The sequence below is a fragment of the Peromyscus maniculatus genome, chromosome 8 (genome assembly GCF_049852395.1).
Source record: "Peromyscus maniculatus bairdii isolate BWxNUB_F1_BW_parent chromosome 8, HU_Pman_BW_mat_3.1, whole genome shotgun sequence".
NCBI lineage: Eukaryota > Metazoa > Chordata > Mammalia > Rodentia > Cricetidae > Peromyscus > Peromyscus maniculatus.
Genome location: NC_134859.1, coordinates 39,355,904 through 39,377,043, shown reverse-complemented (window position 1 = coordinate 39,377,043; position 21,140 = coordinate 39,355,904). Strand labels below are relative to the sequence as shown.

General features: G+C 48.9%; 1 protein-coding gene across 5 annotated transcripts in view; it reads right to left on the bottom strand.

The window, feature by feature from the left end:
- Positions 1-2,989: 2,989 nt before the first annotated feature.
- Positions 2,990-21,140, bottom strand: part of Slc36a1 (solute carrier family 36 member 1) — a 43,458-nt gene continuing 25,307 nt past the window's right edge. For 2 of the 5 annotated variants that reach the window (XM_042284019.2, XM_006984878.4), the window contains exons 5-11: positions 20,379-20,474; positions 18,671-18,755; positions 17,159-17,377; positions 15,305-15,403; positions 14,197-14,363; positions 11,872-12,041; positions 2,990-6,891 (exon numbers count right to left, since the gene is read on the bottom strand). In XM_042284019.2, coding sequence (XP_042139953.1) covers positions 6,620-6,891; positions 11,872-12,041; positions 14,197-14,363; positions 15,305-15,403; positions 17,159-17,377; positions 18,671-18,755; positions 20,379-20,474 — 1,108 coding nt within the window. In that variant the 3' untranslated portion in view covers positions 2,990-6,619. Of the gene's footprint in view, positions 6,892-11,871; positions 12,121-14,196; positions 14,364-15,304; positions 15,404-17,158; positions 17,378-18,670; positions 18,756-20,378; positions 20,475-21,140 lie in introns of all 5 variants that reach the window. The other 3 variants (XM_076542375.1, XM_076542376.1, XR_006075380.2) reach the window with 2 other exon arrangements.

The following is a 21,140-nucleotide window of genomic DNA, read 5'->3' as shown; positions in this document are numbered from 1 at the left end:
TCCCAGATTGGCCACCAGAGGGCGCTCTGACCTTAAGAACCAATCCTCCCACCAAACCGGGCCCACAGGGCTTCAGTGCAAAAAGACATTCTTGTCACCACTGCAGGACACAGAGAGTTAGCAAGCTGCCACCGTGTTGGGGGCACTGACCTGGTGCTGAATGACAGCCTGGGCTGCCTCCTAAGATGCAGGAGTGCCCTCAGGGACCCAGCTCAACAAAGACAAGTCTAGCATTTTCTCAAATTCTCCAATAAGCTTCCAAGGTCCAGCAAAGGAAACTGCTTGGTGAGATTAATGTGAAACTAAAAAAACATAACAAAGGCAACTTACCTGTCCAGACACCACTCACTATAGGTTACACTGAGTCCCTAACCAATGCAGAGACAGGCTTACCCCTAGGGCATACGAGGAGGAGAGGAGGCAGGTTTCACTTAGCCAATGTTCTCAGCAGCTTAGGAGTTAGGAAAGGGGCCAAGTGCAGAGACCCTCATTACCTGTGGGATATTGGTTCTAGGGCCCACCAAGGATACCAAACTCAGGAAGCTTCAGCCCCTTGTATAAAACAGTGCCCTGTTTACCTGTAGCCTACGCAGGTCTTCCTACATACCATACACCCTCTCATATCTAAGATTATGTGGATGAGAGGTGTGGGGACCACGAAATCTGCACATGCTCAATATTAAGAGTAGCTTCTCCTAGTATCTCCTGTGTTGAGTTGGTTGAATCTGCAGCTGAGGTACCCACAGACCATGAAAGGTTGATGGAGCCACATCTCCCTAGCACAGGTAAGTAGAAAGCTAACCAGATAACAGCACATAACTGAGAAAGGAGCCATAAATTCCCACCAAATTAGCCAGGGGAGATTCCAGACACAAGCCGCCATCTGGCCTGTGTGTTAGGCATAGACGAGGGAGCCAGCTCGGTCAGAAGGAAATAGTGTGAGGCCCAGGGGCTGAGGGTATGGACAGCAGGGTCGCTCTCACAGATGACAATGGGGGACTAATGGGGTGGTGTGAACAGAGCAGGCTGGGATCAGAGCACAGGGTGGGTGGCCTAGGTACCCAGCAGGTCTAGGGGTGTAGGGAGGCTTCCCTGTGCACACTGGAGGAGGGCAGACGAGAAGGGATGAGAGCAGGAGGCAGGAGCCATGGATTTCGGGGGCAAAGACATGAGGTAAGAAACCTGTTAGAAGTTAGTTAGAAGATACGGATCTTGAGTAAGTTTTTTAAACTTCTTAATGTTTCTGTTTGCAAAGGACATATGACCCGAAGTTTCTTTTACTGGCTCTGAGTATTAAATATGATGCTATATAGAAAACTGTTGACTGCCAAAAAAGGCAGCCTCTGTGTGGTCCTCACAGCCACACACCCTTGTGCCAAGGTCAAGGGCAGACTGTTATGGGGAGTGGGGAGATTACAAAATGCTAGATCTGGGGAAATGGCTCAGTGGGTAAGAATGCTTGCTGCAAAAATATGAGGACCTGAGTTCAGATCCCCAGAACCCACATAAAAACCTGAGGTAACCATCTACATGCTTTTTTTAACCCCACAGCATCATAAAGGCAGAGACTTGAGGGTCCCTGGGTTTGGCTGGCTGCCAGCCTAGCTCCAGGTTCAGTGAGAAATCCTGTCTCCAGGGAGTCAGCAGGATGCCCAACATCCAAGTGTTCATACTTGCACGCATGTGCGCACGCACGTGCGCGCGCGCGCACACACACACACACACACACACACACACACACACACACACACATATACCCCACATACACAATAAATAAACAAATAAGTAAATAAACATTTAAGATCAAGGCAATGTTCTACATTTTTATTGAGATGGTCTCAACTCATCAAGTTGTACACTGAAAACCAGGCAAATTTTTCTAAATGTAGATTAGAATCCATTCTTTTTTATTTTTATTTTTAGAAAGGTGAGGGAGACAATGGCCGTGGTCTAGGAAAGTGTACCATTTGAGGTTCCCAGTCTCCAAGTGCATCTACAAAGGAGGAGCTGTCTACCTAGAAAACCAGGGTCAGTGCACTGTCACACACACGTATGACTCCATCAGAGCACCGGGCTTGACTTGAGGGACCTGGAGATCTGGGGGTGCGGATTACGGTCATTAGGCATGAATGACATCTTGATGTGGAGCATGGAAACAAGTGCTTTGACTTCCTACAACTAATATTCCCGAATTCATTTTCTAAACCTTTCATCTGTTCGTGATATTCCCTTTACCCTCACAACAATCACTCACAACCATCCCCCGCCCCCAGGCTGTAAGCAAAGAGAAGGGGCGGGTACTTTGAGAAGTGCTTGAATTCTGGTACCAAAACCCGCTGTTACGGTTCCTTGTGCCAGCTGGTGGCCTGTAAAGACTGAGTCTTGGGGACTTTGGGTTGACTCAGTATACGTGCACACAGAGAGCCATGCGCCAGACAAGCACCATCAGTGACGGGGTACACATGCAATGGGGAATTAGTAGCTACCCCCATTAATGTAAGCAAACTCTTCGTGTGTGTAGATATATGTGCATGCATAAAAACAGATTTCAAAGAACTGGCTTAGCCATGGCTGACAGGGTGGGCTGGCCTCGGCCCAGCGTGGAAGCTCAGAAGCTGGCACTGTGGTCTAGAGACACAGTTCCTTCTCAGGGAAGCCACAGTTCAAGAACTTTCAGATGAGATGAAGCGACCCACATTAGCAAGGGCCATCTTCACTTAGTCAACTGCTATAAATGTTAACATTTGCAAACACCTAGGCTCCCATTTGACTGAAAACCAAGTTGACGCCTAAAACTACCCACTGAAATATGCAAAGGGCATTGGAAATGCTTCCCCAGATTTCAGGGGAACGCTGAGGTGGCTTAAGGAAGCAGGTCTGTTTAACAGAATAAAATCCCTAGTCCCTTTCTCCCTTCAACAGACGGTCCTACCCTGAGGGATACTTTTTTTTTTTGAAGTATGAAAACAAAGACACAGATTACAATCTCTCAAAAATAAAAAATAAAATTCATTTATTGAAGTGGAAATTTAACACAAGATCCATGTGCTCAACCCAACTGAGACCTAGATGCTCCGGCACGCCCCCCATGCATACGCTTACCCTACTGAAATCACACACAAGTAGGCACACAACACACAGTGCTGTCTGGCCATTAAGACTCTGTGTATGGCAATTCTCTTGTTCCTTGATTCGCACATCCACTGGCAGTTTACAATACAGACACAGAATTTTATTATTCCTTTAAAAAAAAGAAAGAAAACAGCTTCTTCAACATCACCTTGATTTAAACCAAAGAACAGGCAAATACCAGGCACCTTCCAGCCTCATTTTCCACTTTCTTTTTTCTGATAACTGCCTATGAGCACGGGTTAATGTCTCTGACCAGGGAATGACTCAGGCTACATGGAAAAGGAAAAACCAACCAGGCAGAAGCTGGCGCGACCATGGGACTAAAGTACCTTCAAGTATTGACCACAGTTTCAAAGCCGAGCCAGACGGCTCGATCTCCCTTAATGGTCTCTGATTTGTAATGTGCTTTAGAAAATGAAATTCTAAAGTCGACTTGGCGCCACCCTCCTGGCGGCCATGTCCCACCACTCTGTCTGGTTCCCGTATCAGGTCTCAGCAAGTCTCAGTGTCCCAATGGGAATGGTGGCTGGGGCTGGCCAGTAGAGAAAGCAAACCCACATCCAGAGTCCTCGACATACACAGAGGACAGAGAATGCTGTAAACATGACCAGAGCTCGGTACCTTCCTGGAAGGATCAGGTGAAACAGTAGTGTCCCAAGGCATGACACCGAAGACAGCGAGAAATCTGAGGATGAAAAAGTCTAAAGACAGGCTCTGGGATCTGTCTTCAGACCACTGATCACACCTAACCCATGTCTTCCAAGGGTGAACAGCAGACAGTGAGCACCCGCCCAGAGGTGTGGCTAGAGAGGTCAGGTGGGCGGGGCTAAGCTAACCCATACCCCTCCTGACCCAGACCGCAGCACCTTGCAAAAGATGCCACTGATCAGGGCAGGGTGAGCTGCACAGGTTGGATCACTCTCCCCAGCAAGTGCTCACGTTCAAGTCTGGGATAACGGGTCTCTGAACTGCGGGTACAGGCAAGCAGCAGGCTGGCAAGGATCAGGCAGCCTGTCTGCCCTTGGGGCATCTGGAGGAAGGCGCACTCTTGACAAAGCCTTGCCTGTTGGTCTGATCAAGCTTCCATTTATCTGAGTGTTTTCTCACCAGGGGCCATCTGGCTTCCAACTGAGAGCAGGAGAGACCAGGAGGGCCCTGACTCAAGGCTCCTGTGAGCCCTTAGGCTGTGTGCAGCAGAGGACCCGCTTCCTCTTCTACCTATATGTATACCTATAACTTTATGCTTCGCAGCTGCCTGGTGTCCATCCAGAAAGGCCCTGATCTTCCAGAAAGAGTCAAGCCACCACACTGCCAGTGCCCCAGGAGCATAGCAAGAGGTCACACCAAGGAAGCTTCCCCTGGTCTAATGCTAACGAAGGCACTCCACACAGTCTCAGGCCAGGGGCCCTGAAGAGACAGCTGGCCTTGTGCGTTAGGTCTTGACTTCCAAAGCCACCTGGATAGGGGTGCCGCTAACAATTCTGAATACACTGTCCCTCCAACCAGGAAGCCATGCTCGGGTGGCCTCAAGGAGAGAGTCTGGCCCACAGTTGGGTTACTGGAACCCAAGCCCAGAGATAGCAGGTCAGTGTCTGAACCTACTTTGGTCATTTTTTCAGCCTAAGACTTCAGAAAACAAGGTGTCTGTGAAGCCCAGCTGGCACCTGGCCACAGAAGCAAGCACCCGTGGAGACGCTACTGAGCGGAGAGGGTAAAAAGCGCTGCTCTGGGGGGCGGGAGGGAGGGGGGCGGGGCTAAGGGCCAGCACGACAGCCATGCCTCCTCCCAGCATCGCTGCTTTGACCAGAGGATCGCTGCTGCTGTACGCCAGAGGCCACCCTTCCCATCCCTTGCCCTGGAAGTCACTCGGCAGGCTCCGGACAGAACAGCGGGAAAAGGCTTAGCTGCAAGGTTGGGCCACGGCCCTTCTAGCTTCCGTGAAACACAAAACACAAAAACAAGACCCTGTTAAATTCTTACTCCTTTCTCTAAACTGAGGTTCAAGGCAAATCCTATCTCTAGGTAAGAAAGAGCCTGGTAACCGGGGTGGAGGAGACATAAAGCACTCTGTCGTGTATGTATGTGCGCATGCACACGTGTGTGCGCAGTCACACGCACAACTCAAAGATGGGGAGCTAATGACTGCCCTTTGAAAATCCTTCTTATACCAAGAGGGAAGCAGTGGCGAGCCATGGACTTTCTTAGCTGCCTCAAAGGTCTACCCCGAGGTGACTGACCTAGAAGCCATGTGACTCTACGGGAGGTCTGACGGGGGAGGATACAGGTCAGTTAGTGTTTAGTGGTTCCTTGGTAGCCCAGGATACACAGGCAGCCTGGGACAAGGCGGGGCTTCTGCTCTCTCCCCAGGAACTGTAAACAATGACCCTTGTGCGTAGTGTCTAGGAAGAGGAAGTCAGAACCCACACCCCTGTCCTCAGCCAGCATACCACAAGTACTTCTGAATGCCCATACGGATTCAGTCTCATCAATGGAAGTCTGCGCACGCAGAGTGCATGCCCACATGGTCTGCATAAGGTCTCTGAGCCAGCTGGGTGCGGCAGCTCATGCTAGGAATCTCAATACTTGAGGCAGAGGCAGGAGGACCAAGAGTTCAAGGTCATCCTTGACATAGCAAGTTCAAAGCCAACTTTGGTGACATGAGACCCCGTCTCAAAAAACAAAAACAAAACAAAACAAAACAAACAAAAAGAATGACCCCTAAGCCACTTAGCCAAGAGGGTGGAGGACATATACCGTGGTCCCCTGGGGGAGGTTTCTTTGTGGCAGGAGAAGCCAAGTGCAAGCTGCTGAAGGAGAAGTAACCCACCATGTCTGGTCTGATGCCAGGTCTGAACTCAGATCCCAAAAACCTAAGCTTAAATAAATTATAAATACCTCCAATCTGAGCAGCATCTCATTATCTTTAAGAGCTACAGGAATCAAGAGGGCAGTATTGTGACCTACACAGGAAATGAGAGAGGAGGCGGGGTGGCCTGTGGGTTCGGAGGGTCAGAGCCTCTCGGGACTCAGCTAGGGTGGAAGAGTGAGGTACAGCATTTGGGAGCCTGATGAGAGAGAGCCCTGACTCTGTAAAACCTAAGAGTCCCCCCCTTATTTCCTCTAGACCGGGCCCTGGAAAGGAGGAGACGTCAGGAGCAGGACTCTACCTTTTAAATAAAGTGAGCTGTGCTATGGGAATAATTTAGGTGTGGCGGGGCAGATGAGGGGGGCCGGTGCTGGGGGAGGAGGCATGATGAAGGAAAGCAGTGACCGTGCCGTCACCCGTGGAGTGACTGGACCCCACCTTCCCCACAAACTCAGTCTCGCCTAGCTCAGGGTACCCAAGGGTCCAATGCCCGGTGGAGGGGCGCCCAGGCAGCAATCCTGCCCTTTCTGCAGAGGCTGAGCCATACCTGAGGCTGTGGGGACACTATCGGGAGACACATACGGGCGGGGCTGGGCAGGTGCAGGGAACACACCCAGATCCTTATATGAAGGCACTGGTCAAATTGGTAGAGATGTCGACTTGGCTTGGCTGGATCAGCTCAAACAGAGACTGGTAGGTCCCCACCACGAAGCCCACGAAGCCCAGGATGCTGATGAGGGCATCCTTGATGATGATCAGGGGGCTCAAGCCCTCCCCGTAGTAGGTGGTCACCTCCAGCAGGGGCGGGATGATGAGGGCCAGGGCACTGCTGCTCAAGGAGCCCACTAGGGAGATGACCAGGTCCAGGCGTGGGATGAGGATGGCCAGAACACCTGCAGAGAGAGGGGACAGACATCTTTGGTCAAGAATGCCTGGAACTGTGCTCACTGGTCAAAAAATTCAACCTGGGTCCACATTTGGAATAGAGAGCTCGAAGGAAATCAAGACGCTATCTAGTCCAATCTCTGGGCAATATGTGACCAGAGATGCAGAACTACTACAGTCTCCTGGCTTGTGACAGCACCACCCACAAGTTACTATGTCATGATTGCCTGTATGTATTCTAGGCTGCCACTGAACTGGAGATCTTCCTGCCTCAGCCTCCCAAACGCTGAGATTACAGCTGTGTACTACTTCCCGGCTGGTCTTCCATTGAGTCTCTCCCCAAAGGGAAGGGCGGGGGTGGAGAAGAGTGTTGTGCCTTCCTGAGAGACCACTCACTTCCCTACACTGATGGAACCACAAATATATCAGTCGTCAAGTGCCAAAGAGAAAGGAATATACATTCCCAACACTTTCTTTTCCAGAAGACACCATGAGAAAACCCATGATAATTTCATCAAGTGCTTTCATGTGTGTGTGTGGGGGGGGCATGGTCCTGCCTGAAGACTGTCTTCTAGGGAAAGCCCACCATATCACCAAGTCGCGTAAGTCTTGAGATGGTGTGTAGTGTAGATTTTGAACTTGTCTTGTAAGCAAAAACCGGGCTGAAGAGACAGCTGGTGACAGTCCGTGAGCCTTGCAATGGAAGCGGGTGAGAGCTGGAGGGGAACAGAGTGGACCGCTCTCACCACGGGGCACTTCGGGAGCTGCTGTACCGGAACCCTGGACTGTGGGGTCTGAGTCTCCCTCTGCCCGTGTCAGCCTCATGGCAACTGCTCTATGAGCTGCAGGGTGGAAACCTAAGCAAGCCAGCAGTCAAGGAGCTGAGCCCAGGGAGTGCAGCAGGAATGAGGCTGGGGTGTAGGCTCTGGACTTGGGGTGCCCAGCCTCTCAGCTCCAGCACCAGACAGTTCCTTCTTATGCTTCCCAGTTACCAAGCAGTGACCAAAGCGGGGATCACTCACATCAAAAACTTAAGAATGCTTAGGTGTCAAATGAATGAATGAATGAATGACTTTGGAATAAACATAACCAGATGAGAGCCAAGAGAGAGATCTCTACAATGAAACTTATAAAATAACAAAGAGCCTGCTGGTGGTGGCATATGCCTTTAATCTCAGGAGGCAGAGACAGGTGAATCTCTGTGAGTTCAAGACAGCCTGGTCTACCAGAGACCGGTCTACTTGTCTACCTCGTTCTAGGACAGCTAGGACTACATGGAGAAACCCTATGTCCAAAACCAAAAATTATGATGCTACAGAGGCTGGAAAGGTGGCTCAGCAGTTAAGAGTCTTTACTGTTCTTGCAAAGGACCCAAGTTCAGCTCCCAGCACCCATGTCAGGCAGCTCACAACTACCTATAACTAGGAAACCCAAAGCCCCCTTCTGACCACTGTGGGCACTACACACACACACACACACACACACACACACACACACACACACACACACATTAAAAGAGATCTTTTTTTAAAAGGAGGCTGGGGACTGGAGAGGGCTCAGTGGTTGAGAACATTGGCCACTATTCCACAGGACCTGGGTTTGATTTCCAGCACCCATATGGTGTTTATAACTCCAGTTCTAGGAGATCTGATGCCCAGGCACCAGGCACACGTGTGATAAAACATCCATACCTATAAAATTAAATAAAATGAGAGGCTGAGCCGAAATCTCCCCATTTTTCTTGGATAGGTAGGTTGATGAAGAGGAGGGAAAGGAAAGAAAACATTAGAGACAGCAATAAAAACGGGCCGCTAATAAAATGTGCAGGTACAATGGAAAACAGTCAAATAAAGATGGAAAGTGATTCATCAATCAGCTCTGCCACAAGGATTGAATAAACAGAGAAGAAAGAATGAAAGGAACCCACACAAGTACACCTGAGTTGGTGCTACCCTGAGAGGCCTCTTCTGCCTCCCACAATGACTTCAAAGTCTCCAGGGAAGCCAGGAAAAGCTGTGCAGCTGGCGAAGATGAAGGGGCTGCCTCCTTTTAAAGGACAATGAACCAGAACAGCTCACGGGAGATGAGAGAGCGGAATGTGCTCACAGAGATCAAACCCAGGCCGGCCCTGTGAGTGTCCTTCAGCGAGTGTCCTTCAGCACAAAGGAGGAGAGTCAGGCACAGACTGAGCCAGGGAAACAAAGCATTAAAACCAAGAGAATCTAAGGACAGGATGATGTCTGGACCAGGGATTGCCACTTCCTGCAGGATAGGGTAGGATAAGCCTGTGGGGAAGCAGGTCCTATGCTTCGGGACATTTTACAGAGACTTTTCTGGAGGATCCACACTGGGAAGGCAAGCTATTTGAATGTTCCATATCCTGTCGTGAAGAAACCCTTTAGACTCAAGAAGCAGGTCCTCAGAGCTGACGAGACAAGCCACTATGCACACAGATGCAGTCTCCTCGATGCTTAAGCTAGTCAGTCCTTGGAGGACACACAGCCGAGCGTGCATCGGGAGCTGCTGAAGGTGAGGGCAAAACGCGGCCTGTGTGGCTGGTTGCTCCAGACTCTCCCTATCTTATCTGTCTCACGGGCTGTTTCCACCCGGAGAGGGGCTGCAGTCTGCCAAAGAGCAGAAGGAAAAGGCACAGTTCTCAGTGACATGAGCTCTCCAAAGGGCTGGGGAACCCATGATGGCCAGACGCAGCCTGCAAGAAATCCTTAGTAGAGCTGCCCAAGGTTACGTGAGAGGATCAAGGTCACCTCCTTAGTTCTAGAGAATTCTTTCTACATAGATGCCAAGAAAGCTGGCCTCCTTCTCCCCACCGTCCTTGCAGAAAAACAATGGTGAGCCAGTAAGATCAGAGTTCTAGGTCATTTAATACCAGAAGTTGTCCTCTGACCTCTACATGGATCCTGCCATCATGTTTGCATATAATAATAAATAAAACAAAAAACATTCAACTCCAGTTCAGTGGTTTACAGATATATATGTATACATATACATACGTATACACATATATATTTATATACATATGGATATGCCTGAGGGAGGAGAAAAAAAATTCTAACAGATCCATCTTTATTTCAAAGGTGGAGGCTTGGATTTAATAATTTAAGGACATTTCAAGGGAAGTCTTAATAAAATAAGCAATGAGATGCTTGCCCAAAAACAATAAAACTAACATAAAAGCCTAATTTGGAAAACTGTGACTCTCTTGAAAATCCAAATCAGAAATTAGGGATCACTTGGTTAGGGATTCCCCAGTTTAACTCACAGAAGCAATGAGCAAAAGTTAATTTTTAAAAATTGACCTTGCTTTCATCCAACAGAGCATAAGGTAATATTCTGAGTTTAGTATTTAACTTGTACCCCATGGCTCAGGATAGGGGAAAGGGGAATTAAAAAACAAAAAAACAAAAACAAACAAAAAAAAAAGAGGTAAACAGCCAGGTTAATCGACAGATGTTTAAGGATAAACATACAAAAAAAAAATCTAGGATCATCTCCCCAACTCAAGATGGACAGCTATTTAAAACAACAATAATGATTCTTCATTACAGACAAAGTAAAGTGGCTAGCTATTGATTGATTGACTGAGAAAGGCAAGGTCTTGTGTATACCAGGCTAACCTTGAACTCTTGACCCTCCTGCCTAGACATCCTAGTGCGGGGATTTTGGTGTGTATCACCATATCCATTTATGTGGTGCTGGGGATGAACCCAGGGCTTCATGCATGCCAGGCAAGCCCTCCAGCACCTGACCTACTACCTCAGGCCTCTGCAGCAGCTTTTAGATGTTTGCCTCTTTTAGATAGAATAGTAACAGTGTCTTCTATTCAAGTTCCCAGTCCTCACTATGGATGTGGATGAAGTGGCTATCCTTTTATCCAACCATCAACTCTTGTATCCATCCATCTATCTAGCCATCCATCTTTTTAACCAGTTATCTATCCATCCACCCATCCATCCATCCATCTATCCAGCCATCCAGCTATTCATTTATCCATCATCTATCTACCTAGGCCATCTGTCTGTCTGCCTGTCTGTCTGTCTATCTATCATCTATTGAAACAGTGTTTCCTATCTATCTATCTATCTATCTATCTATCTATCTATCTATCTATCTATCTATCTATCTATCTATCTATCTATGTATCTATCATCTATTGAAACAGTGTTTCATATATCCCAGGCTGACCTCAAACTCTTGATTATTGCTCTCCCTCTCCCACCCCCCATCATCTATTGAAACAGGGTCTCATATATACCAAGATGACCTCAAACTCCTTATTATCTATCTATCTATCTATCTATCTATCTATCTATCTATCTATCTATCTATCTATCTATCTATCTATCATCTATTGAAACAGGGTCTCATATATCCCAGGATGACCTCAAACCCCTGATCCTCCTGCCTCTACCTCCCCAGTGATGGGCTTGTAGGTGTGCACCCCACCCAGTTGATTTGGTGAGGAGGGAACCCCAGGGCTTCAAGTATTCTCAGTAAGCATGCTACAAACTGACTCCATCCCCAGCCCTCTGAAGTGGCTTTTAGATTGTTACTCGTTTCAGTTGGGACAGTAACAGTGTGTCTTTGTTCTCGATTGTACTTTAGACTTCATCTAGAAACTACTGTCCTCACTTCTGAGTTCTTTGGGGTCACTGAGAACCAATTCTTCATGCCCTGCTTTATGCCTTGACTTCAGTAGTATGGCTGTGTGCCAGGCTCTCAGTGGGAACAATTTCAGATGTCCTCCAGGCTTTAAGTCAGTGGTTTTCAACCCTCCTAATGCAGTTCCTCATGTTGTGGTGACCCCAACCATAAAATTATTTTGCTGCTACTTCCTAACTGTATGAATCATAATATAATATAAGCATCTGATATGCAGGATATCTGCTATGTGACCCCTGTGGGGGTCATGACCCACCGGTTGAGAACCACTGCTTTAAATAAATGCAGAAATAATCTCCTCTACTCACATGTTATGCAGACCAAGGCAGTGCGCACACTAAAGTCCACCATTGTCTGGTAATGCTCAGGTACTCGGGACGTGACGACTGGGATGATGATCTCAGCGGCGACATAGAACTGAAGAGCATACGTGAAGAAGATGCCTATGGAGTACAGCAGCTTCACGGACTGGTACAACCTGCAGAGAGTGGGTGCTCTCAGGAGCCTGATGGCACACTCTGACAGCCCTGGACAGAGGCCAAAGCCGCCCCTGCACCCTGGAGACAACGGGAAAGGTCACCAACCCACGTGGCTTCAACATGGCTTCAGACTCACAAGTTTTAGGCCTGGCTCGCGCTCGCGCTCGCGCTCTCTCTCTCTCTCTCTCTCTCTCTCTCTCTCTCTCTCTCTCTCTCTCTCCTCTCTCTCTCTCTCTCTCTCACACACACACACACACACACACTAAATGCAAACTGATTTTTAAAAAAACAATCCCCCATAGCTTTTATATAAGGAAAGCCTACAAAAATGAAATGTTAATTCACAGAAAACTGGCTAAGTCAGTCACAATGCCGCCACATAGCTCTTCAAAACAAGGAGGCAAGCCAGGTACATCATAACCCTAGCACTCTGGAGAAGGAAGTAGGAGGGTCAAGAGTTCAAGGTCAGCCTCTGCTACACAGTGAGTTTCAGACAAGCTACATGAGAACTTTAAAAAAAAAAAAAGAGAAAAAGAGAGAGAGAACAAAGAAAAGGAAAAAAGAAAGAACTCCTCCCCCCACACACAACACACACTTACACACCTCCTAGTGATACACTGTGAGCACAGAGCCTGTGTCCTCATGGTGTGGTAAAACGTTCTCTGTATACCTGCATATCTGAAATCTTTGCCCTGTGAACAGGAGCAAATACCTTTCAAAAATAACTATTAGACTCCAACAAGACTACTTCTGCCCTTCTCACGCAATTCAGGGCATCTTCGAATCAGCTAGTGGTGAGGGGGTCCCCTGGGCCTTTTATCACAGATATCTGGCACACCACATGGAGGCCACTGACATGCCATGAGGTACTCCAACTTACCACCCCAGAGCACAGTGCTTGCTAATCTGACTTAGTACATACAGGACTCTTAGTACTCAGAGTACTTAGTACTCTGTCCTTAACAGAACTCCACCTTCATCAAGGCCTGTGCATATGGCAGCGAGAGCCACTGGCCACTTTGGGATTGATTTAAATGTCTTATGTGTGTAATGAGAACAGGTCATCTCTATAACTGAACTAAACACCAAGATGAGGTTCTTAAGCTGTGAGAGCACCCTGGAAAAGACTGGTATGGGTAAAAAGTCTCACTTGCTAAGTATGGACAATAAAAACTCTTTGAGGGGTAAAAAATAACTCAGCTGGTGGTGCTCTGAGCTAAGATCCTGAGCCCATCAGAGAGCTGCTAAAGCTGGAGTCAGGAGCGTCCCCTGCAGGGACATTCAGGTGAATGCAGCTGTACGGAAGCGGGGGGGGGGGGGGGGGGGGGGGGAGTTAAGCGCACCTGAGTTGGGCACGTAAGGGAAGACTGCTGCTCACTGGGGTCGGACAGTACGGGCTAGCCGTGTCAGGAGTTCCTGACCTAGTCACCCTTTGGGAACGGGGACACAGCCACACCCAGCATTCGAAGGCACATTCAGTCATTTAAAAGCAGCCCGGAGGGAAAGACTGAAATCGCTCTGAACAGCGGCCTCCTTGGTTGGAAGTGCGGTGAACCTGACCCTCGGATGCCCGCTGACGAGGATCCTGTGTACACACGGACCCTACTAAGTCAGCATTTTTCTCTATCTGTCCTCACCTAGAGTCTCACCATTCAGAGTGCCATGAAAGGCTGCTCTAGGTCCCTGGGTGTTTCTCATGTGAGCAAAACAACTGCTCTCTACAATGAGGTTTTCAACTTCCAAACAGAGGCTGCTTCGCACATGCTCTGGGACGTCCAGGCACTTCTGCACGTCTCAGTTTTTCCCTGTAGCATGTCCACCGAGGAAAGACATTTGAGGAAGGACTCCCAAGAGCCAGCAGCCCACAGGGAGATGTTCCCACCTGCACGGCCCATCTGTGGACTGCCCAGACAGGCCTGCCCTCCTGCACAGGTGTCTGGAATGACTTTAGGCACAGAGCGGATGCTCAGTCCTTCTGGACTCAATATTTCCCAGGAGAAATGCCTTAACAGACGGGAGATTCACGCATGAATTCAGTACAAGCTGCTGCAGGAATCACAAGCTCAGGGTAGCCAAGCAACAAGGAAAAGCGACATTCTGACCTATCACCTTCTGGAAGTTTCCAACCCCCCCCTCCCCATCCCCGCCACATACCAGCAGTTGGGCAGGTTGAGTGTGATGCTGCCCTTAATACTATCTCCAAATTGCAGGTACCCCAGGGTCCCCAGGCTGATATAGAGGGCAGTGATGATGGTCATCCCCAAATACAGGATGAATGGAAACTTCTGGGAGTCCTTCATTTTGTTCTCAAGGGGCAGAACCTATTAAAAAAAAAAAAAGTGATAAGGGGAAAGAAAGCATGTGAGAAAGAAAAGTGGACACACCACGGAAATGCATTATCAGTGGCCTCATGAGAACCTGAGTTCAGATGCCCAGAACCCACAAAAAAGCCAGGTGTGGTGGCACGAATCTGTAACCCCGGCACCTGACAGAGGTGGGGTGGGGTGGGAGGACAGGCTGATCAATGGAGCTCGGTGACCAGACAACAGTCTAGCCAAAGCAGGAAATTCTAGGTTCAGTAAGAGACATCCTGTCCAAAAACAGACAGTGCCAGGGGGAGACACGTGATGTTGACTTCTGGCCTCCAAACACAAAAGCATAGACACACACACACACACACACACACACACACACACACACACACACACACGTGAGCACATGTACATGAACACACACACACACAGACAGAGCATCTTGAAAGAAAATAGAATCTTTATTGCCAGACCCCCAAAGTGTGCTTTCCTTCAGTGCACAGTGAAGTCAGTTATTCTATCAGCAACTACACTCTCAGGCTTACAACGGGCTTCAGAAGCCCCTGTCTAACCAGAGGTGAGGAGAGGTATAAGACGCCAGAGGCTGGGGGCGCCCTTCACCTCATAGCAGTATGGCCCCCAGCAAGACTCTGATGCTTGTCCTGAGATTACAGCCTCCAGCCAATTTTTCTAAGCATGAGCTTCCCTTCTTCATTTTTGTGTGTGTGTGTGAGGGGGAAGGATCTCCTGTACCTAGGTTGGCCTCAAACTAGCTATGTAGCCAGTGATGACTGAAACACCCACCTCCCGGGCGCTGTGACAACAGGTACATGCCACCACATCCAGCTCAAGAGATAATCCCCAGTGGGGTTTCCTAAGCATTAAAGCAGGCAGTGGGAATGCTGAGGGACCAGGGTGCACTCAGGCCCAATCCACAGTACCCCTCTTACCATGCCGATGCCTTCAAACGCAAAGATTGCCGTGCCAAAGAACAGAGGGTAGGTCTTCCATGGAGCCACCAAGGGGAGGTGGCTGGGGTCCGGGATCCTCTGGAAAAGATGATTTTCAAGGGCTATTCAGAGATTCAGACTTTGAATCACAAGTCAGGGCACACCTTCTCCTAAATCCAAGATTTCAAAAAAGGAAGAAGCTAACGAGCAAGCTGGAACAGTCAGCCTTTCTCTCTCTTTAGGTTGGGAAGCCCCTACTTGCTGTGGATAAACATCTGCCCAGCACACCAGATGCTCACATGCTGATGCCTGCATAAAGCCTCACTCTTTCACTCGGTGAGCCCAGCCCTAGACATCTAATATAAGAGAAGAAACTCAAGAGATAAGAGAAACTGAGCAAAGCTACTTAGCAAAGAAACGGAAAGCCATCTTGAATACTCCAAGAGATCAATTAACCACATGCTGAACATATCACAGAATATTACACACTATATAAAAAGTAAAAGTTAAAGGCAAACCTGGGAGTTCATGCCTGTAAACCCAGCACTTTAGGAGGCTGAGGCAGGAGGATCAGGAGTTTGAAGTCAGCTGGGACTCGGTATGTGAAACAGTAAAGAAGAAGAACATGAAAAACTGACTATTGGATAATACTGAGAAAATACTTAGTACATTATAGCCAGGTGTTGTGACTTATTTCCGTAACCCTAGTCCTCAGGAGGCTGAGGCAGGAGGATTAGGAGTTCAAGATGAACCTATGATATATAGTGAGCTGGAGGCCAGCCTGGGCTACCTGGTCTAAAAAACTAACTAACTAACTAACTAACTACCACCACAAACTCATTTAATAATCATTCTGCAACTATGCAAACATCGGCAGAGATAAAGCTGGAAGACGTGATCTCTAGATGGGTCTCTTCCACCTTCCTTTTTTTTTCATCAATTGGACTGAGCACTTTAAAAATATCAAGAAGCACACAGGAAGAATGCTGAGGACAGGAAGCAAAACAATTTCTTTTTTAAACCTAAAAGTCAAAGCTGAGGATGAGGGTGGCTTGGTCGTTACAAGAGGACACACTGCTCTTGCAGAAGACCCAGGTTCAATTCCCAGCACTTACACTGAGTGCCTTACTACTATTATGTGACTCCAGGAGGTTCTGACACCCTCTTGAGACCTCTATGGGACCCGTACTCATGTACACATACCCACACATATATGTATAATTTTAATTTTTAAAATTTGACAAAAAAAAGAACATTTTGGTATTCAGGATATAGACAAATAGGTATCTCTGCTCTAAAATGAAACCTGAGCACAAGCTCGCTAGTAATTACTCCTGAGTCACAGATGAAAAGATACTGGAAACAGGTGCTGCCCATAGGTAAGTGACTGACAGCTGGCTACCAGGTTTACCTATCAATCAGCTGGAGCTGTGAGGAGGGAGTTTCACAGTTCACAGCTATGGGTGCTGGGTGACTGAGACAGGCGGATAGGACAGCCATCATTCATTCCATCAATGGAGTGATTGATGTTGACGATACTGATCTACAACTCAGTGAAGTAGAGTAAGTTCCCTATCCAAAGGAGCTTGTAAATTATAAACACAAGCTCAACTCTACAACAAGACCAATAAAATAAAAGCTCAAGAGAAGTGTCATAAAATACATAGATGGAAAGACCTAGGTGGGATGATCTCTTTGATCTGTCACTGGAGGCCCATCTGGAGTCAACATTTATCCCCATCTCCCCAGGAAGTGGTGCAACATCTAATCTAAATATACAGCATGTAAGTAGTGCGTGATCACTCCCTTTGATTTCTCATGTTCCGCAGGATGGGGGAGGCCTTGGGGTTGTACCTGGATGGTGAACTGGTAGATTGTGACAAGGCTGACCAGCATGCTGATGTTGGCCAGCAGGGAGAAGATGGACAGGACGCGCAGGTTCCTGATGAAGGTCAGCAGCACCAGGAAGGGCAGGAAGGCGAGCATGTAGAGTCGAGAGTCCATGGTGGGCGTCAGGACCACAGTCTCGTTGTTGTGGCAGTTGGTGGTGGTCCCATTGGCCGCCTCTATCACCTGGAATGAGAAGGAGGGAGGAAAGCCGTAGGTGACGAGAGCCAGCGGGTGTCCAGCTGGAGAGAGTCCTGACAGAGGGTCAGGTGTGTGAACTCGGCATTTTACATAGGCACCGATCGATGGCTAAGGAACCTTCTTGGGAGTCTTCACTGTTGCAAACCATCTGAGCTGGGTCTGATCATGTTTCACAAAAGACAGAAGGATGTGGGAGACAGATGAGCGGCAATTTAACAGTAAGTTCTTCCCGTTCTGGTCCTAAGCATTCCTGCTGGTGTTCGGGAAGCAGAGAAGGCTGAAGGCCCTGAGCTGTCATGCCTGAAATGAAGGGGGACATTCTAACACTTGAGTCCCTCCTTCTGGCTGTCTGGACTCTGGAACCCTAGACAACTGGAATTCTCCCAGTAATCTAATGCTGAGAAAAGGAAGAGCCCTGGTGCCAGCCAGATGGGGAACTAGTCTCCTGGGAAAGGGCAGGGATTCCACACAGTGCCAACAAGACAACCTGTCCAACCACCTTGCAGGAGAGACTGGAGCAGAAACAATGACGGGCCAGTGACAACAGGACCACACCTTGACCAGGGCTGCTTCATTATATCTTTCTCTTTCCTTCTATTTAAACCTTAATCTCCTGTCGGGACCCTGGAGATGCACTTGGTGGGGATCCATGGATCCTTCCTCTCAGTGAGGCCATACTGAATAAGTCTTTTTCTGCTCTTCATTACCAACTCTGCTCTTTTAATTGACTTATTCAGGACAGGAGGCTGAACCTAGCTTATTAGAGAGCTAGGGCACAGGCTCTGACCCTAACTCCATTAACACGGCCTTTAGGGCCAAGGGTTTCAGACACCCCATGTCTGAGATACAACCCTGGCTTCTGTCAAGGACTGAAGGATCCTGACACCTAAGTCTACCCCGCAGCCTCTACAGAGAGAGCTATGCATGTCTACAGATAAAGGTTCCATTACTAAAGGCTTCCAAAGGAGTAACACTAGAGGGCGCCACCTACTGAGGCTTCCCTCTGCCTGCTGCCAAGGATTACAAAAGCTACCCGAGCCCAGGTCTTGAAGAGCTTCTCCTCCTTACATAGGGGTGACTTCAGCCAGGTAGAGTCCAAGGACCTGGAGCCAGCCGATGGCCACACAGGCAAGACAAGGCAAAGTCTCTTTACATCACAGGTTTTCAGATGAGATGCCAACACCAAAGGCTCAAACCCAAACCATTTTGGCTTGGAGGGAGTCTTGAACAAAAATCTACTCGCTTCTCGCCCTTCCCTGTTTTTCAGAAGAACTCTACCTGTTTAAAATTGTCAGCCAGAAACACAAAGTAGACGCAGCAGAATCCCAGCTGAGTGACAATGAGGAAAAAGTCCACGATGTGCCTGCAGAGGGGGCGAGAGGAAGACACAGACCATCAGATCCCAAGGCTGCCCGGGAGACAAACCTCTGAGCAGCAGTGATAAGACAAGCGAGTGACAGGACAAAGCATGCCAGTGTCACCAGAACCATTTGGGAAGGGGGGGGGCATCTATACTCTGCAAGTCCCTCCCCTGGCTCTTGTCTTTCTGCATGAGCTCAGGGCATCACCAGAGCACAGCCTGGCGCCTGGCCTTCTCCTGCCCATGCACCACACTCAACTCTTCCTTCCTAAAGCTACAGAGAGCCCTCGAAAGACCAGGAAGCAGGCCCTTCTCAGCCTCTTCCTACAACCGGGACCCAAGAACTGACCCAGCTGCAGGTGAATGAGCAGAAACAGGTGTGCTGAAGCAGACAGCTGTTAGTTAGAGCAGCGTGGTCACAGCTGGGGACGATCTGAAGCCCCAGCGAGAGGAACAGGGTTACGGACCCTTCTCAAATGGAACACGGCACGGCACTTAGAAAGAACGAGAACCATTTCTGGAGGAAACTATCCTAGGCATCCAAGGACAAAAAGCAAGTTTCCAAACAGCACACACAGGAAGAGCCACTTGCCAAAAAAGGATAAACGCAAGAGCACATGCATGTTTCTACGTATACAGCAAGTTCCAGAAGAACCAGAAGGGTACCCATGCCACCGGACTGCGGCCAGTATGTAATTCTATTTTTCAAACTGTGCCCTCTTGCCAAATGCAAACAGTGTTCTTCCTATGAGAACAGGAAAGGGTGTGTGGGAGAATAGAGGAAAAAGAGGGAGCGGGGACAGACAGACAAACTATGGTGGACACTGGGTGACCTGGCTGCTCCTCAACAGATGATTCTGCCAGAGAAGAAAGAAAGGAAGGACGGAAGGGAGGGAGGGGGGGAGAAGAAAGGCACATGCCATGTTATAGGGTAGAGCTGTACATGATGGCAAGCACCCTCCTCACTGAAACAAAAGTCAGGATTCAGGCCCTTGACAGTGTGAATTCTCTCCGTCTACATAGGAACAGAAAGTGGGTTGTTTCTCTCCAGTCACCTGGAAAGTCAGGAGAAATCCCCCAGAGCTCCCCACCTGCTCTGGATGCTGCCCTTGCCTACCCCATGCCCTTGGGCCCACACGGCCAGACTCCACCCTCGTCCTCTAGTCTGCACACTCCATTGCTGACTCCATTGTTCCTGGCTTCTCTTCCCTTCCCATGCACCTTTCACCCTACGAAGCCCCTGCAGGGTGGGGACAACATCATTTCTGTCAGGGAAGCTCCTTTTTTAAGCTGGAATTTTTTTTTGTGCCACTTAGGAGAGACGGCATAAGATACATTTGTTGAACGATCGGAGCACTCACAGCCTTCGGGGGGGGGGGGGGGCCTCAGAGTGTACACAGCCTCAGGCTCTCGGGGCTGGGAAGCCTTCAGAGGTCCTTCAGGTCAGGCGCCAGATACTGAAGATGAGGAAACTGAGGCCCAAAGAAGGCCGGGCTCACGGCCTACCATTTGTCAAGCTAACCCCAACGCCACCCTCCGCTCCTGGCACTGTCCCCACATCACACCCTCCTGTTTCCGGTCCCCACGCTGGGAGCTGTGGTCAAGAGGAAGAGGGAGGTCAGTCACCTTCCCCAGTGGGAGTGGCTCCGGACCCAGGCGCTGGGGCTGCACTCCAGTCCGTGCATCACTGTGTCCCCATAGTCCAAAAAGGGTTTGTTCAGTCTGGAAAAGCAGAATGTATGGGTTAGACAACGAGGGCAAAAGAAAAGACGGAGACACTGAGACACGGGCCAGCTCTCCGCCTGTCACCCTAGGGGACCTCTGAGTCCTGCAAGGACCACACGTGGGGTGCACGTACATATGTGTGTGCACATGCATACATGTCCATGCGTGTACAGGTGCACACACATGGAGGCTAGTTGTGGATGCTGGTGTCTTCCCCAATCGCTCTCTACCTCTTCCTGAACCTGGGCTTGCCCACTATTAGAACGGCTGTCCAGGGAGCTTCCTGTCTCTGCCTCGCCGGGGCAGCCACTGCAGGAGCTCACCCCTGCACCCACCTTCTTCTTCTGCTTTTTAACATGGTCACTGGGTTTCTGAACTCAGATGCCCATGCCTACACACTAAGCATTTTACCAAATGAGCCCTCTTCCAAGCCCTGGGTCACAGGTATTAAGTAAATGGATGGAATCCTCATCCTAATCCACAAGCTAGAGATATTTCGATGCAATAAACTAACAAGCGCAATAATTAGAATGTGGTCTCTGCCCTCTGGACATATGTAAATTTAACAGATGAGCCCAAAAAAAGGTTAAAAAAAAAAAGCGACACCACGGTGTCAGCAGCCAATCCCCAGCTAGGTGACGAACCCAGACAAAGGACCACGCT